The 18,478-nt window shown below is 37.0% G+C and overlaps 1 protein-coding gene and 1 long non-coding RNA gene across 8 annotated transcripts in view; one reads left to right on the top strand and one right to left on the bottom strand.

Annotated features, from left to right (window-relative positions):
• Positions 1-345: 345 nt before the first annotated feature.
• LOC125617500 lies at positions 346-14,874 on the bottom strand. Of its 2 annotated transcripts, XR_007348549.1 has the most exons (3): positions 5,079-14,874; positions 2,309-2,388; positions 346-581 (listed from the first exon to the last, which is right to left on the bottom strand). It is a non-coding gene; the product is annotated as an uncharacterized LOC125617500 (long non-coding RNA). The 2 variants fall into 2 exon arrangements; XR_007348548.1 differs by lacking the exon at positions 2,309-2,388.
• Grip1 (glutamate receptor interacting protein 1) overlaps positions 542-18,478 on the top strand; it is a 383,234-nt gene continuing 365,297 nt past the window's right edge. For all 6 annotated transcript variants that reach the window (XM_048805484.1, XM_048805527.1, XM_048805545.1 and 3 more), the window contains exon 1: positions 542-674. In XM_048805484.1, coding sequence (XP_048661441.1) covers positions 542-674 — 133 coding nt within the window. The remainder of the gene's footprint in view (positions 675-18,478) is intronic.

Below are 18,478 nucleotides of genomic sequence, written 5' to 3' on the forward strand. Positions count from 1 at the left end.
GGGGAGCTAAAATCAGGTGGTGGGATTAGCAGGTAGGAAAAAGTCAGTTTCTCTCTCCCTTTGGTTCAGTCCATTGACTATGTTTCCCCGCCCCTCTTCTCCTACACACCCCCGCCCCTGGTGGTGGAGAGGTTGGATAGTGACATTCTAGTGCTGGGACTCCTCTTGCCTCAGCCAAATCTCCTGAACTTTTGTTTTGAAACTATTTGAAGTCTAAAGCTTTGCTGTTTTGTTTTTTTCCCTCCTAGTCTTTCATTGTTATTTCACTTTCTCTCCCTCTCCTCTTTTTCAAATTGCAGATCTGACAGTTTATTGAACTAAATGAGAAATCTTGTCAAGGTAAACTCCATAGCACTCTTATTTTTAATCTCTTCCATGGCTAAAATCTCTGCTGTGATGATAGCATAGAGGCAGATACAAGGCAGTGCATCCAGTCCCCAGGCTTGGTGTGTTGGTCATTCATGCTCCACTGGCTTCCCAAGCAGCTGGGTTGTCTCTGCACTCTGGTGCTGGCTGAGCAGGGCTGCATGGTGAGCAAGAGATGGACCGCTTTCTGGGTTTTGTCAAGCAGATCCGAAGATCTAGGAGAAGAAAGGGCAAAAAGTACCGACCAGAAGAGGATTACCACGAGGGCTATGAGGATGTCTATTATTACGCTTCGGAGCATTTTCGAAGTAAGCACTTCCCTCCACCCTCCTCTCCTGTTCCTCTGTTCCTTCTTGCTTGCTGGGACTAACAATAAACCTTGTGTGCAGCTTTAATCTCAAATGAAAAAGGTTCCCCAGATGGTGTTCTCTGGGAGCAGTCTGTAAGTACTGAAGTGCTACATTTTACTTGATTTGTTGCAAGAATAGTTATCAGATAGGATCTAGACAGTATAACCAGCCATAGGTCTAGACACATGGTTAATATTTTAGATGTAATTAATTGATTGTTATTTTAATAAGCCATTCAAAAAAGTATCTTGCAAGCTAATGTAGTAATTGGTCAAAATATGTTCTGCTGTACTTGTTTTTCAATAATGCTGTATGTTTGTTGTTGTTGTTGTTTTTTACCTTTTAAAATTGAGAAGGCTTCTCATGGGAGAATGAATTGTTCATGTTCAAGTTGGTGCTGATGATGAACACTTCCAATTAAGACTTCTAGACAGTTTTCTGTAATCTGAAATGCTGTTTGTACAAGGGAGTTCAAATGCTTTTCTGTGATGTTTGTTCATAATTTTGTTAAATTAAGGGAATTCTTATGTGCTGTCAGCTATAAGCAGCAATAACCATAAAATAACATATTCATGTTGAGACATTCGTAAATTAGCTAATAAATAGCAGAGAACTAGGATTTTTCTTGTACCTGTCAGTGCTCTAAGTTCCTGGTGAGCTGTGGATGGGTCCCGATAGATTTAAAATGCCCAGGAATGCCTCAGGGTGCAAAGAAAAAGCAGAGATCACTGAGTTTATGTGCCCAAATGAGAAAGAGGTAGATGGCAGCTATATATAATCTACATTTTAAAAATTAGAAATTATTTCTGACCTTGTTGAATAGGAATCTTTGTAAAATTTGCATTCCAGTCCTACTTTTTTCTGGCCTTTTGATCTCTAACATGAATGTATCCCATTCACAACCCCTGAGCATTGACTAATAAATAATTTAGATCCTAATTTCTATGGCATTGAAAGCCATGTGAATTAATTCTATATGTCAGAAATTCTGCTGGGATTGATAAAGGCCGAGGGTTGAAAACTCACATGTTGGCAATAACAATGCAAAATTGTCATTATTTGATATTTTCTTAAAAATATGGCTATGATTTTGTAATATGAGTTTTAAAGATACTTCTCTCATAAAGCATGTATGTGAATGATCTGTTCTAATGTAGTGAGTCTATTTTTCTAAATTTAGTTTTCCTAATGTATTCTAGAATTTAAGATTTGTATCATATCAAAAAATACTGTCAGCTTGCATGAGTAATTTTGAAAATTCAGAAATTGAAAAAAAAAGAAGCTTAAGTACTTTTAATTATATTGGCATTCATTGTACAAATTTCTTGCAATCAATATATACTAAGTCAAATTCATGCCTCAGATTTGTAAAATGACATATGTTTGTACAAGTAGATTCAAACAAAATCCCTTAGATACCTGCAGATAGTTTGAAAAGGATTATAAAAAAACAACAGAAAAACTCTAAGTTTACAACAGATACCTACAAGGAAAAATATTATGGAGGTATCCAAGAAATGTCTTTAAAACAGTTAAGAGAATGATATCATAGTCATAGTCTTTATACTTCAAGTGCAGTAATCATATCTTACCTGGTTTGTCAAGGTCAGGCTAAGGATAAGATGTTAACCATCAAGTCATTTGCTTTGGATATGAAACTGATGTCTTTTACCTGTGATTTATCAGAAAGCACCCATTAGACAGTCTATAACTTTGTGGAGTTAGATACATATTGAGTGTCCAACTCCAATCTGCTATATAGTAAGCAGAATGTGTCACAGTAGACTTGTGCACTAGGGATTTGGCATTTCGTCAGATGTCAAACAGCCAGAGCTTTTAAAGATGTGTCATATGGCATGATGGCCTCTCAGTGCATCTTTTGGCTTCAGTTTCAGGGCCTCTCTGAATTGCGTATGGGAGACATCCACTTATGTTTAACAGCTGTAGAAATGTATTAAAGGGCGAGACTAATGCTTACAGCCAGCCCTCTCAAATGGGCACTATGGTTGAATCCAATGATATCTACGTGTATCTGTTTTAATTAGTCTTTGGCATAATTTGAAAGTTTATGCCCTGTGTGCTTTTTCTTTCATGACTTAAAAACTGTTCACATCAAAGCACAGAATGTGGTGGACTTTCCTGGTGACATTCACATCTTCATTATTAGCGCCATTGATAAACTAGAGGTGGCATTCTTATTTTCTCCCTGTACTGTTTGTTTCTTGAAACTTAGCTCTCTGTCTTGTCAATTTTTCTATTGGTTCAGATTACCAGAGAAACTTTGTATATATAATGAAAGACTGAGCTAGAAAGAACTCCCCAGAAAATTCCCCAATAAGTCTGCCCCTCTTTTGTACAGTTTCAAGTGGTTACTGATATTCAACTTTATCCTAAATAATGTCTCTTCCATAGTGTGTTTTGATTTAGAATTGATGTATTCAAATGTACATGAAGATGAATATATTTGATTCTTTAAAAGAACTGCTCTTGTCACTCATCTGTCCTTTCATAATTCAGGAGTTTAAATAAGCTAGACAGGTGCCTTGGGCAAATCATCAAACATTTCTGGGATTTAGTTTCCTAAAATGTGACACAAGATGGTTTTATTTCTAAAGATTTTTCTAGGTGTAGAACTATATAATTTTAAATTTTACATAATTTCTAACACAATGCAGTTAAAGTTTTATCATTCTTTCTTTCTTTTCTTTTTTTCTTTTTTTGAGATAGGGTCTGGTTTTGTTGTCCAGGTTGGCCTTGAACTCTCCATACACCTTTCTCAGCCTCCAGAGTAGCTGGGACTTGAGGCACATGCCGCTGTGCCCAGCTTGGCATAAAGGTATCAACTAAAGGATTTTAACTGGGATTTTTTTTTTTTTTAATTTACCTGAATATCTTCAGGGAATTGACTTTCTGGCAGGGATTGTTAGGGTGGGGATTCTTGTCACTTTGAGATTATAATCTATCATTGGGTATGAAGAAGCTTTGAAGAATTTTCATAAAACTGCAGAGCTCTGAATATATTGGTAAATCATAGACCACCTCTTGTACTTAATTGTATCGACCAAGGAGTACCATTTACTCTTTGAGGTTCTCACATAGATGATTCATTTGGCTTTATTCCTTAAGAGAAATTTGCATTGATTACAGAACCGCCATGATCCTGAATGTGACAAAAAAGCTAAAAAAGAACCCTAAAATTCAATTATATTATGTTTGGTGATTTTATTTGTTTGCCACTAAGTACTAAGTTATAGCAATTTTTCTTTAAAGAATCTTTCAGATCAGATTTTATGTAATCTACCATACAAGAAAATAAAATTACTATATTGTTTATATATTTTTATTTAGCCACATTGAATAATATTCAAGTTATAAAACAGATAATGTACTTAGGACTGTTCTTATCCCTGATAAAAATTCTAACCTGACACTGACTACTTGAAAAGGAGAAATTTATTTATCTCTTTCATAAGACCTAGCACCTTTTGCATGTGTGCAATAGTATTGGATTAAGCATGTACTTCCTGCCTGGTAACTGCTCTTCCAGATTTCATCCTGACTCATCTTTGCAGGAGAAAAGCTGTGCAGAAAAGTTGCTGAAGATAGCTGTTAGTGACCCTTTGATTTCCTTCTGAGGTCCCTACAGGGAAACTAGAGAGAGGGAGGAACATGACTATGGTGTAAGGTAAAAACAAATGACCATGACTATGGTGTAGATCTTTTGGAGAAAGGTCATTTGTTTTTACAAATTATTTCATTTGTTGATTTGTTTTTGTTTGACTATTTCAGTAGTATTGACCAATAATTGTGATATGTGTGTATAAAAATATTCTTGGCTAAGTTATTTTATTAGGTAATGTATGCATTTAAAATCCTTATTTGGATAATTCAGGCTTTAAAGTACTTTACATGTTCAGATTATGTTATAAGAGGAATGATTCACTTTTTTTTCTTTAATTGGAAAATATTGTGCATTATTCTTCTTAGCAAAAAAAATTAGCAGTGGGTGTTTGTAGTGTGAGGATTTTTTAGGCACTGGTGTGGGTGATTAAACAATTAATTTTTTCTTACTAGATCTTTGACTAAATTTTAACATTAAAATTTTTTCTTTATAAATTCAAAGAATTTATATACCCTCTCTGCATCTAGTGAACGGCATTTCTCTCTTAATAGATGTACCAATAGGATTGAGTGAGAATTTTTACATACTTTGGAAAGATGGTTGATCCTTGCTATAGTATGTGCAAGAGCTGACATATAATCAAAGTGGCGGTTGCCTTCCTCAGCCTTTGGGGTATAAAGGGAGAGAGGAGAGGGGAGGGGGAAGAAGAGAAGCAAGCACATTTCATAGGCTATCCTTACTTCTCCAGTGCTTAGCAGCATAGCAGCCATTCATTTCTGTGTTGAAAACAGTGATCATTGAACTGACAGGTCTTAGATATGAGATCCTGGGTGATTCAAGCCTCGGCTGTTTGACTCAAGAAAACACACAAGAATTAGAAGCAGCATCAATATAAGGAAACAGCAAAAATTTCTTATTTTATGACTATTATGTTTATTTTTCTTTCCTAAGAATTGCTTTCTATTTACAGTACATTTTTTTTTTTGTTGTTGTTGTTGTTGTTAAGAGACTGGCTAGCTAGTATGTTGGGTACTTTGTATCATCAACTCTCTTATCCCAAACTTAATTTTTATTCTATGTGGAATAATTTAAAGGAATAGTAAAGTTGAAAAGGACCTTAGAATTTACTTTGTTCCACCTGAGTATTTCTTAGTATTTTTTTGTTGTTGTTTAATCTAAGATATTCAACAATTCAAATGGCATGTGCAAGTCCCACTGATCACTAAAAGCCAGATTCCTTTATTGGGTCTGGTCCATGCTCTAGTCATTATCTCATATGCGTGTTTAGCTCTCTTAAGATCTGATCCTTCTGATGATACTTCAGGCCCAAGATACATCTTCATATGAATTACAATGGCTGATTTCCTTGATAAGTGGTTTTACTGTTTTGAACATTTGATCATCTTATACTAAAGTCTTGGGGAAAAAAAACCTAACTCCTTACTCTATCTTGTAAGTCAAACTAACGCAATGTCTCATTTATGGGTGATGTTAATAACAGTGATTGCTGATGACTCAAAGATCAGACAACAGTATTTTCTGCTTCTCTTATTTGCACTGTGGTTTAAAAATATGTCTACTTTTCTCAATAAATATCTCTTCAGGGGATTTACGATATCAATTCTATTTGAGACTATTAGAATTGGGACTCACTTTGGAGTTGAGTTAGCAAGATCTGCCATCCCGTGTAGGAAATCCTTCCCCAGTATCTCAGCTATGTGGTCATCCAGCACTTGTTAAAAACTTGAAGGGTAGACACATTAACTTCAAGGCAGAACAAGACACTGAATCTGTGCTTCTTTTAAGTAAGTTCTGAACTGTATGTTAAATTATGTGTTAAGTTTCTGGCATACTCTAACAAATACACTGCATGTTCAAAATCTATATCTTGATCCAAATAAATATACACTATTTTGAATTGAAAATGCACTAAGACTTCATGTCTTCTCTCTACTCATATTATTTCCCCACGGATATAACATATGGCATGTGGAGGTGAGTAATTCCTTCAGTGCTATTTTTGTCTTAACTATACAAATCCAGAAGATCTCTGTATTGGGCCCACATCCATTTAGGCATTTTTTTCATTTCTTTTTTGTGTATTTCTAAAAGATCACCAAAATTCCACTTATTTAATGAAAAATACATTTTAGTACTTTCTGTTTTCATGATGAAGTGAACATCCATTTGTCTTCCCGGAAACTCGGCCCCACTCCCCTCCACTCCCCGCCCTGGGAAGAGCTGTCTCCATATTGAAATATTCTGTTTCTACTCCAATTCTGTCATTATTGATTGATCAAAACCATCATCATTATTGTATACCATTTCTTAGCCCAGGGCAATGGGTCTAGTAATGGACATATAAACCAAGCTGGGTCTGTCAGAAAGCTCCTAAGGAATCTGCAAATTCACTCTGATGCCCTCTGCCTGAGGAGAAACCACTCTGGAGGCGGGAGGGAGTCAAACCAGCCTGAAGAGGTGGAAGGGAAAGATCAGAGGGCTCTTGTGCATGTGTGGTCCCTTCTTTTGGGTCATGGGCTTTCCAGAGCTGCCCAAATTAAAGATTCTATAGTGAGAAAAGGAGCAGAACGAGGATGGAAACTCAGATCGTCTAAGCTGGTAGTATTTGTAATCTTTTAATTGGAGAAATATGACTATTTGGTTATTTTCATTGGATAGAAATAAGTGTCAAAGATGAAACATAGATTTTATTCCATTAGAATTTCTACCCTCTAACAATTAATTCTCTTACTGAAACTAGGAAACTACGTGACCTTGGATGTATCACCTGAGTCCCTCTGCTTTTGTGTCTCGGGTGTAAAATGAGAGTGCTATTTAGCAGTGTAAGACACTAAAGACCCAAGGAAGAGGTAACACCCAATGACACAGGCAGTAGCCTGCATCTCCCTGTGAAGCACATGGCCCACACAGCTGGAGGAAGGAGGTAGCAAGTGGGCACACTTGGGCAAAAGATGTTGCCCTTAGCATTACCTACGTGCATTTAACATTTCCTGTTCCCAGTTTCTGTTCAGAGTTGAATCTTGTTGTAGAGGGGACCACACAATTTCCCCATGCACCTCTCACCAGATAATTCAGCCAAATGCCAGAGGGAAACATTCCCAGTGCTATTTTTAAATATAGAAAGCAATCGATTATCTGCCTTTTTAATTTGAAGTGTTAGCATTCTATTCTGATGTCTCAACTATTTCATAATCTTATGGTCCAGAAGTTTCTCTGAAACATTCAGGTATAGAATTAAATTATTTGAATCTGTGGATTTAAACTAAATATCAGCAATTAGGTCTATAGATCTGTAAAATTCAGTTGAATTTCAGTTGACATGCCAAACCTTTGAAGATCTCTGTACTAGAAATTGTTAGAACTGACTCTAAAATATTATAAGATATATAAGTTACTCATAATTAATAACATTTTAAATAAGATAGAGTATACTTTTTGAACTTTCTTCTTTATTTCCTTACTCTATAAAAAATAGGAAGATTAAATTTATGGTTAACATTCTAACACTTTTATTCACTTAGCAAATGCAAATTGAACATTTATAACCTAAAATGCTCTGAAATCTGAAAGTTTGTGAGTGCCAGTATGATACCACCAGAGGAAAATTCCATGCCAGACCCCATGTGATATGTCACAAAGCTCACACACAGTAAAATCATTGTATAAAATTACCTTTAGCCTATTTGTAAATATGAAGCATAAATTTAGAGTTTATACTTGAGTCTCTTCTCCAAGGTATCTCATCATGTATATGTGAATATTCCAAAGTTAAAACAAAACCCGGAACACTTTGGATATCAAGCACTTTAGACGATCAACGTGTACCTGATGATGCCTGGGAAACACCTCCCTGGGTGCTAGAGATACAGACTTGCAAAGACCAGAGAAAACCCTTGCCCTAGGAGAAGGAGCAAGCTAACAGGGAAGCAGAAAACAAAAGCTGACTGAAAGTGCAATGAAGAAAATGAGATGGAAGCTTTGGGACAGAGTGCGGGAGGTAGTCGAGTGGTATGTTAGTTAAGGTGCCCTCTCTAAGAATAAGAAGTTGGGCTGGCCCATTTGAAGAGATGGAGCCACTGTGTGAAGAACTAGATAGGAGGAGGCAGGGACATAAAAAAACCCCAGAAGTTTAAAGTGTTGTATGTATCAATCCCAATACAGCATTTTCCTTGACATCTTCCGAACGCATTGCTTCTCTTAATGTTCATTTGTAATTGCAATTGTTTGAAATTCAGAATTTGCATTTCTTCCTAGGAATGAGGTAGCAAGAATAGAAAAAGGAGATGGAAAAAAAAAAACAGATTTAAAGCAGGCCTGATCATACCTATGTAATATTTCATTAACAGGTAAAATGTGGCTCTGGCTAACTGGGACACAGTTACTGGAGAAAGACTTTATTTTGTTCAAAAAATTAGTGTTGCTGTATATAGACGTCTTTAAGTCTGATCTTGCCAAGTTAGGAGTAACTAAAGTGGGGATAGCATTTTGGGAGGAATGATAAAATGGTTTGTTATGCTTTTAGAATCGTGTCAGTAAATGTGTAGTAATCTTTGTATTGGGGTTCTAATCATCATTGAGCACAATTCTTAATCTAAAGGGGCACTTGCCATGTAATCAGAGTATACAAAAATGTATGATCATTTTACAGTTCATCATTTGTTTTCAGTAGGACAAAAATACATCACTCTTCTCCCTAGTCTTTGAAACTTACCACATTGTAGAGGTTTTTAATGGCTTATGCATGTTATAGGAAACAGTATGTGTCCAAAACAGTTTCCAGAGAGCCAGGAAATTCATGCAGGCTCTTTCTAGTTACAGTCCACATCATAGCTATCCTCTGTTGCTTTATGGAAAATTGGACCCTATGTTACTGTTGCTATCTTATTAACAATAGATGACCAGGGAATCTTAATTTGCTTATTGGAATATTGCTATTTTCTAGATCCATTACTGTTTATTAAATATGATTAAGCGAATTAATCTTTTATTTTTAGAAATAAATCCAGGGTAATATAAAAAAGTCTTTCTATTTTCTGATGATTGTCTGAGTTGCTTTTCATGAGTGGGGTTAAGCAACATACTTTTAAATTTATGATTAATTTCAGTATAGTGGCAAGCATTTTGTGAAACAGGTGCCTCTGATTACTGCTGAGCTGGTCTTCTGTTTTCATGTTGTACTTCTGCTGGCAGCAATATGTGGTTCATGAATTTTCAGGTGTACAAAATAACATTTGATTTGTGAAGCCCCAATTTTGAAATAAAACCAGGCACATGTCAAATGTAGCCAATATAGAATGTGAAGCCAACAGTGGCATCCTTGCTGATTCTAAAAACTGAATGTAGGTTAACAAATAGCTTCGCTGGAGAGTTTTACAAATGATCACAGTTATGGTTAACACTTGTTTTTATAAACTGTTGCCTACACGTGAAAAAAATGAACTTTGCAAGTATGTATGTATGTATATGAGTATTTTTGCATTGATGGGGTTGAGCCCAGGGCCTTGTATGTGGTAGGTAAGTACTCTCCCACTGAGCTACATCCTCAGCCCCATCTTTGCAAGTATTTTGAAGACATGGGTATGAATTTTGATTTAGAAAATACTTTATTCAGTACATTTCACCCTGCCTATAATAATGGTCATATTTCAGGTGTACAGGTAAATAGCAGTTAGTTGGTTATAATTTTTCCTTTATGGATTTACAGTGGCCTTTCATTATCAAGTGGAACTGGGGAATCCTCAGCATCTGGGATCTGTTCTTTATGGCTGGTTTTATCTATCAATACCAAGGTTTTATGATTTGCAGGATAAATGCCTCTTTCATTTTTAAAAATCACAAAGTTTTTGTGTAATGATATTTTCAGGACCATTTGGAAGATGCTAGGCATAATGTTGAGAACTGTTGGAGCCTTATAGTCCATTCCTTTAGTTTTACATATTAACTATAACAACGTAGTAGCATTCAGTGATTTTTTTTTTTTAAATTTTAGTTGTAGTTGGACACAATATCTTTATTTATTTATTTATTTATTTTTATGTGGTGCTGAGGATCGAAACTAGCACCTTGCATGTGCTAGGCGAGCACTCTACCACTGAGCCACAACCCCAGCCACTAAGAATAGGACTGGCATAAGTATGTAAGTCCGTGAAGTTGGTGTAGCTTTTATTTTATCATCCCTCAAACCCTTCTCATGACTTCAAAGACTGCCTGACACCAGGTGCAGCTCCCTGGCACTCTGCTCACTCTTGTAAGGATTAAACCTGGGCTCTAGTATGTGTGAGTGGCATGCCCATGTACCACCTGGTCTTGTGAGTACTTACATGTGCTTGCCACCTGAGAGTGGTACTTTATCATCTTCATGTTCTAGCACCTGGGCATTGCCTGGCCCATCAGGAGAGGTTTCTTGCTTGCCAAACTATTAAGGACACTGGTTCCCATCTTCTACCCACAGAAGCATATCTGATTACTTCATAGTTAATTTTCACATATCCAGTTGATTAGGAAGTTTAGAAAACAACTCTCTGATCTCAAGAGATTCAGTTCGCCACATCCAAACTAAACCTGACTTTGGCCTCTCCTACTACTCCATATAACATAGAAAACAGCTCTTATCACAGTGTTAGAGAAACAAAATGCATGAAGGCAAAAGAGGAAGAAGGAGGAGGAGAAAGGAAACATATATTTCATAAGATTTTCTAGGTCTGTCTTCTTTTTTCAACCAGCTTTTGTTAGAAAGTTCCTGATTCTTAGTCTCCTGAGATTAGTGTGTGTTGGGTCCTGGGTGAAACACTTTTCATGCATTATTTTGTTTAATGCACATAACTCTACAAAACAGATATTATTATCCTTGTTTTCCAAATATGCTGGAGCCAAAAAAGTCCAATTAACTTTCCCAATGTCACACAATTTTGTAGTCTGCTAGGTATTATTAGTGAATATTATTTGAGCCCATACTTTGTGCTGAGAGCTGTGTGCAGTGTGGCGAGCCCCCAGACACTGCGCTCTGTGACCCTTCCCCTCGTGGCTGCTCATGGGTGCCCTCCAGATCCCAACCTTTACCCTCTGGACAAACTGGCCTAAGCTGGCTTGGATATAATTCCTTGCCTCTAAAAATAGAAAAAGCAGCAAATGTAGCTACTGTTAGGACTAACTGTTGTGTAATGAGATAAATTTCCTTCTTAGTCCTGCTCATTCAATTATTTTGAATTCAATTGTGCTTTGAACAGGACAACTTGCCTTACTTTCTGGTGTGACTCTGTTGATGCCTCACCAAATCTGAAATTAGAAACTGATTGTTAATAATCCACAATGTGTTTGGACCAGAAGACACTTGGATTTATTATCACGAAGGTGAGCAAGTGGATCCAGTCTAGGGTGGAGATCTTGACTAAGGCTTGTTCCTAATTCCTCAGCAACATAGAACCAAAAGCAGGAGCACTGTGCCACATCTGGCCATTGGACTATTTGACTATGAATGCATTTTTTATCTGTGAGAGTTCTCACTCACATTATTAAAGCTATATATGAAACCAATACATCTTGAGCAAAAATGTGAATGAGGGTATAAACACATTGTAACAGCAGAGTTCTCCAGGGGTCCCCAGTAAATTCTTGAGTTCATGAGAATTTGAGAGTGATATAGGAGCTAGTTTCCTTTCTTTGCCTTCTGTATTACTAAGTTACATATGAATCATATTCACCCTGCTTTCAAATAGAATAAATCCCCACATTGCAGAGATACTGATGGGAAATATTTCTAAAATAAAGCTAAAAATATTTACATGAAGTATAAATATTTCAAGTGAATATTATTCTGGTTCTTGAAGTACAGTGGCAAATTGGTGTCAGGTTCTGTCATTTACCTAACCCAGTATCAGCTTGGCTTTGTCCAGGTGTCTGTCTTACTTGTGATGTTGTAATTGTCTCAGACAATTTGCTATTTATTATTTTCATTTGGAAGATCTTTGCTTTTTGGTTTTTCCTTCTTCGGATTGAAAGTTTCCCAAATAATCAGAAATTGTAAGACTTTATTAACATGATAGTGATCTCTTTGTTTGAGATGTAATAGTGAATCTCAGAAATGACCTGATGTGACTTGAATCTGTTTCCTATTAAAAACAAAAGACAAATTTTACACTATCTAGAGAAAATTCATAGTGAAGGGCATCACTTTTTTTTGAAGTTCTTTACTTTGTTAAGACATTTTATACCTCTTAATTTTTATCAGATTCTTCATTTTTATATCCTTTTTCTCCTTCAATATTCCCTATGTCCCATTTTCCCCTTCTCACTCTCCTTCAATTCTAAATGTTAAACTCATATGTCCTTCAGTGCCCTATCTGTACTCTCTACCAGTGAGAATGTTGTTGACTTCTTCCATTAGGTGTCTGGTTCCCTGGTAAATCAACAGGCCCCTCAAATATTCATCTCCACTTGACACTTCAGCCTCGTCCTTCTGCCAGTACTCAACCTGAGCTGCTTCAGACCATCTGTGGTCCTCACTCCTGCTCTCAAACTACTGGCATTACTGGAAGGAAAACCTGCACCACCATGGTGGTTGGCCACATTACAGATTTATGAGTTCCAGCCTTAGCTGGGCTCTTAACACCAGTCATCAATCTTTTGTCTTTATTTCCAGTTGCTCTCTTGCCCTTTCCTTCAACAGTTGTTCCCAAATTGCACCTCCCTTCTTCATGCCTGTACACTCTCTCAACCAAAGATAAAGGCTACTTCTAAGTACTCTTGACTCTGCTTTCCCTACCTTTTCCGGTCTCCCACATATCTTTTACCAGAAATTTCATATGTACTTTCCTATCCTCAAAGCACAACAAAGATGCCTAGTTAATATTAGAATAATTGAATAATGTTTCGTGGCCTTCTGGATTCCACTCCTGCCATTGCACTGAACATGACCTAGCTAAGATTATCAGTGAAACTTTAAAGCAAAGATCACCAGGAGTTCTTTAAAACTTCCTTCACGTTGTTGATCTTGCTGTTCAAGTTAGCAGTTGCTCATTACTTTGGTCTTGGAGTCTTCCCTCTGTCTTGGCATCTGTGGTCCATCTCTTTCATGGTTCTTCCCCACTTTTCTGATGACCTTCTCCTTCTGTGCCTCCTCCTGATTTAGCTCTTTGTCTTTCCTGGAGTTTGAGTCCTTGCCTTCCCACTCTGTATACTCTTTATAGTTTTGCTACCACAGATGAGTTCAGGTTCTTTATGTCCAACTGTCATCTGGGTGCTCCATCATCTCAGATTTCAACTTCTTAGAAACTGAACCTAAGCCCTTATCCCCTATCACAAACATGTTCATTCTACCTTCCTTCCCTTTTTTAGTTAAAAGCATTATCCTGTTAAAATTTGTACAAACTAAAATTCACTCCTCACTCTCTGTATTTTCTAAGTTTTTCAATTATATTTTACCTATTCCATCAACTTTAGAGTCCCTTTGCTCCTTGGTGAGCCCATAGTTAGAGCTTAATAAATGTTTATTTTAATTTTATTTTTACCAAAGTGTAGACAACTAGAGTACAACTGGATTCCAAGGGACATATTTATCTTCAACTTTGATATGTATGTTAACATTTAGGCTTACTGGAAAGATACTTGGCAGTTTATGATGCCTAGAGGCTAAAATTTTTCTGAGATAAAGTATACTATTAGAGTCATAGTATTTCATTTCATGATTTTGACCTTGTTCATTAAAAGCAAAGCGGGCAACTGGAGTCTCAAGGATCTTGTAGAGCTGGAAATATTAGCCTGGAGTCTAGAATTCAATAACCATTGATTGCTCAGTCCAAAGCAGTTTACTGTTGCTATCTTTTTCCTAAAATGAAATCAATTATTCTTGCCTGTGCATTTTTATTAACAGATCTGCTATTTGGACTAGAATAATGAATTGAAGTACAGTGGCAAGTTGAAAATATAAAAAATAAAGTGTTTTCCAGTGACCTCAAAATGTTGATTTAAGATTCGCAAGGAATATCAGAGAAACCTTGGTGGAGAAGGTAATAGAAGCAATGAGAACATTTAATTGATTCTAAATAGTAACTTTAAACACTGTTTAAATGTAATATCAAATAAAATTCTGTCTTTTTTTCATAGGGCAGAAAATTTTTTGCTCACAAAAGTTTTGAATTGACCAAAATGATTGGAATTTGCATATTCTATGTATTTTTTACTCAGTTTTCCTGAAACAATTACTATAAAGTGTCTTCTCACAGAGAATAAATTAAGATGAAAGTGTGAGACATTTACATTTAGAGAAGCAATTCAGATTGCATGGTATTTAAAGGAGTGTTCAAACCAGGTACCTTTAGAGTACAAATTTCAAATTTAAGAACATATTTAAATAGGCAATGGAAATTTTTTCACATGCTATAAACAACAAATGAATTATGAATGATTCTTATCTATTTCTCCAGTAAAGCCCATATATTATATTTTTTATAATAAGCATTATAATTTTAATGATTTATTTCATTTTGACATTTTACAGTGTGTGTGTGTGTATGTATATATATGTATATGTATATATATATATATATATATATATATATATATATATACACATATACAGTCTTTTTTAGTCCTTCTAACAATCTTATAAGGTGATTAATCAGCTGTTATTATTGTCATTCATCATTTTATAAATGAGGAAACCAAAGCACTGAACAGTTAAATGGCTTATCTAGTGTCACACTCCTAGTAAGAGTGACTCTTCCCTTGATTAATCTGTTTCAATCTTACCTGTTTCTCTCCTCTCCTTTGAACTCTTTGCAACAGGCCAATTGCACTATTTATCTTTCTATGTGTGGAACACAGCAGGTGCTCAATGTGTGTATTTGTAAAATAGACCAGTCTAAACTAGATTGGCATTTCAACTCTCAGAATTTCTCTTAAAGAATCTTACCATTCATTGGGCTGGGGATGTGGCTCAAGCGGTAGCGCGCTCGCCTTGCGTGTGTGCGGCCCAGGTTCGATCCTCAGTACCACATACAAACAAAGAGGTTGTGTCCGCCGAAAACTAAAAAATAAATACATATTAAAAAATTCTTGGGCTGGGGATGTGGCTCAAGCGGTAGCGCGCTCGCCTGGCATGCGTGCGGCCCTGGTTCGATCCTCAGCACCACGTACAAACAAAGATGTTGTGTCCGCCAAAAAAAACTAAAAAATAAATATTAAAAAAAAAAAAAAAGTTTTAAAAAATTCTCTCTCTCTCTCTTTAAAAAAAAAAGAATCTTACCATTCAAATGCCATATTTCGTCAGAACCACATAATTCATTACTATCAATATAGTTCTCTCATATCAATATAATTATGTTATTAACTTCAATATATTAAAACTGCATTTGTAAGTCCTATAAATGAAATAATTGAGAGTTGTCTTGGGAAATATAATAGAGAGGAAAAGAATGAATATTTTATTGTTAATCTACTCGGGTTAATTCCATTCTATTAGTTATATATTGCTACATGACAAATTAGCCCAAAACTTAGCAGCTTAAAATAACAATCACATCTTACAGTCTGGAGATCAGCTTAGCTAGGTCCCTGGGCTTCTGGGCTCTCGGGAAGTTGTGATCAAGGTCTAGGCTGGAGTTATACTTACCTGTGGGCTGGACTAGGTTATGATTCCCATCCAGGCTCAGTTCCGTGACTGCAGGCAGGCCTCAGGTCCTTGCTGGCTGTTGGTTAGAGGCCTCAGCTTTGGGTTTTGTTTTTGTTTTTTTTCCTCACAAGGTTTTCTCCTTTGGGCATTCATATGTGGCAGGAGGCCTTCCTCAGAGCAGGAGAGCCAAGAGAGGGCAAGAAAGGTCATGTCAGCAAAAGCCATAGCTTCTCTGAAACTTAATCTTGGAAGTGACAGCCCATCATTCTTGGCTTCCATTCAATAGAAGAGTGTCACAGGGTTCAGCCTATACTCAAGAGGACAGGGTTACACCAGATGGTGAACACTAGGCAGCCAGAATCATCAGGTCATCTTAAAGCTACCTGCCTTCATAGTAAATGTTATTGTTCAACTACAGAGTAAATCAAAAGAAATAAAATTCCAACAGAATGATCCCTGCCTTGTTCAGATTTTTTTAAGGGAAAAGTTACAGAAACTCAATTCAAAGTCACTTTAGCAGGGAAAAAAAATTATTTAAAAGTTCCCAGGGTTGTCCTGAAAACTAGGTCCAGCAAATTTCTGTTCTGTGGTCCTTTTGACACTCAACTCTTCTTTCTAACTAGTTTTGCATGGATTCTATCAACCTGTCTTGTGCTCCATGGTAACCCATAAAGTCAGGAGGAAAGGAAATGACCCAATTGACCAGATCTGGGTCACTTTCTCACCCCTGGAACCTGGGAGAACGTGACAGGAGTAAGATACCAAAGTCATATGAACTGAATGTAGAGGAAAGAAAAATTGAGGTGCTGTTATCACAATAAGGAGCATTGGCAGATGGGAAAGCAAATCACTTAGGACCCCTGCTCCTGTCTGTCCCTTTGTACCTTTACCTGTTCTGTCTCATGTGGTTTACTATGTTTTTTATTTCTTTTGGCCTGTTACAACTGAGTGTCTTATAATCAGCAAGAATTTTATTTCTCAGAATTCTAGAGCTGGGAAAGTTCAAGATGAAGGTGTTGGGCTATTTGTTATATGGTGAGGTCCTGTTCCTTACAGATATCACCTCCTACACCTCTTCCTAGGGGCAATTTCCATTGGTGGGAGGGACAAGGCGGCTCTCCGAGGCCTCTTGTAAATGATCATTGATGAGAACTTCACTCTCATGAGCTAATCACACATACACACACCCAGAAGCCTCATTTTTTTCCCACACTTTCACCTTGGAGTTAAATTTCCCCATACAAGTTCAGGGTGGGGGCACAGACATTTAAACCATAGCTGTGGTAGGTGTACAAGATGATGTACCTTGTCTTGTTTGTAGGAATACAAAGGGAACTACATTTCTCAAGAGTTCATGCTAAATAACTGCTTAAAATCAATAACAAAAGGTAAACCACAGTTTTGCAATACAGTTGTGTCTTATAGAATCAAAATGCCTCCTACACCTTTATGTGTCCCCTTTCAGTATTAGTAGAGCACATACTTAGACTAAATCCAGTCATCTAACTAGAGTTTCAGCCTGATAACAAAGCTTTATTAGTGTGTTGACTTACAGAAAACACAAGTGTGTGTGCACAGATAGTAATTGGGATCAGCTGGGGCCATTTAGGGGTCAAATACCAAGTATCCAAGGTCACTCTTGTGTAAAATTGAACCTAATAAGCTGCAGTCCCTGCTTTACAGCAGCTTATTTGTCATTGCTTTTTCATTGGTTGTATTCCAACCCACACTTTCGAGTATCTAAAAAATGAGACCTAGGGATTTGGCCATAGCTTTTTATCTAGAGAGCAAATAGAATGGTTGGACAGCTATTGTGATTAAATTAAGTTAAATGAGGTCGATTGCAAAACCCCAAATCATTTGTCAGACCTTGGTGCAGTTTTCCACCACGCTGCAGTCTCTTGTAAACTGGGCCCTGCTCAGAATAACAGTCTTCGCCTGAAGCCTCTTGACTCCTCCTCTTCCCTGTCCTGCGAGGACCCCTGGGAGTCAGTGTGTCCCATGGCTCTCACCACTCTCCTTCCAGCTGTAGCACTTTGCAGACAGGATATTTGGTGGAGACGCTGTTCCATCAACTTTGCTTTCTTGCGTGTTTGTCACTAGACATTGTGAGGAAGTGGAGATGCTGAGAAAAACAGAACACAGGCCATGTCTGAGGATGTGATAAGAGATGAATGACATCTGGCCTGGGATCAGGGAGGAGAAGAAAGAAGCAGATTTACTAGTCCTGGATCAAGTGGCCACAGAGGTGAATTTGCCTTCTGAAACTGTCCGTTGTTCTCCTGCTGCCCACCTGTTGCCACATGGCTCACATGGTGCCCTGCCATCCAGGTCTGCCCATAATAAAATACTTATGGTCTTCATGTATCTCAAGTGTTCTACCACAATGCAAGTTCAAAATTCACCATCCTTTATCTATCTATGTACTCATTCATTCCCCGGATTTTGTTTTTCTCTATCTCCATCCCCAAATCTCAGCCTTCCTCACCTTCTTCATCCTTATCCCAATCA

This window comes from Marmota marmota, unplaced genomic scaffold, assembly GCF_001458135.2.
Source record: "Marmota marmota marmota unplaced genomic scaffold, marMar, whole genome shotgun sequence".
In the NCBI taxonomy this organism is placed as follows: Eukaryota; Metazoa; Chordata; class Mammalia; order Rodentia; family Sciuridae; genus Marmota; species Marmota marmota.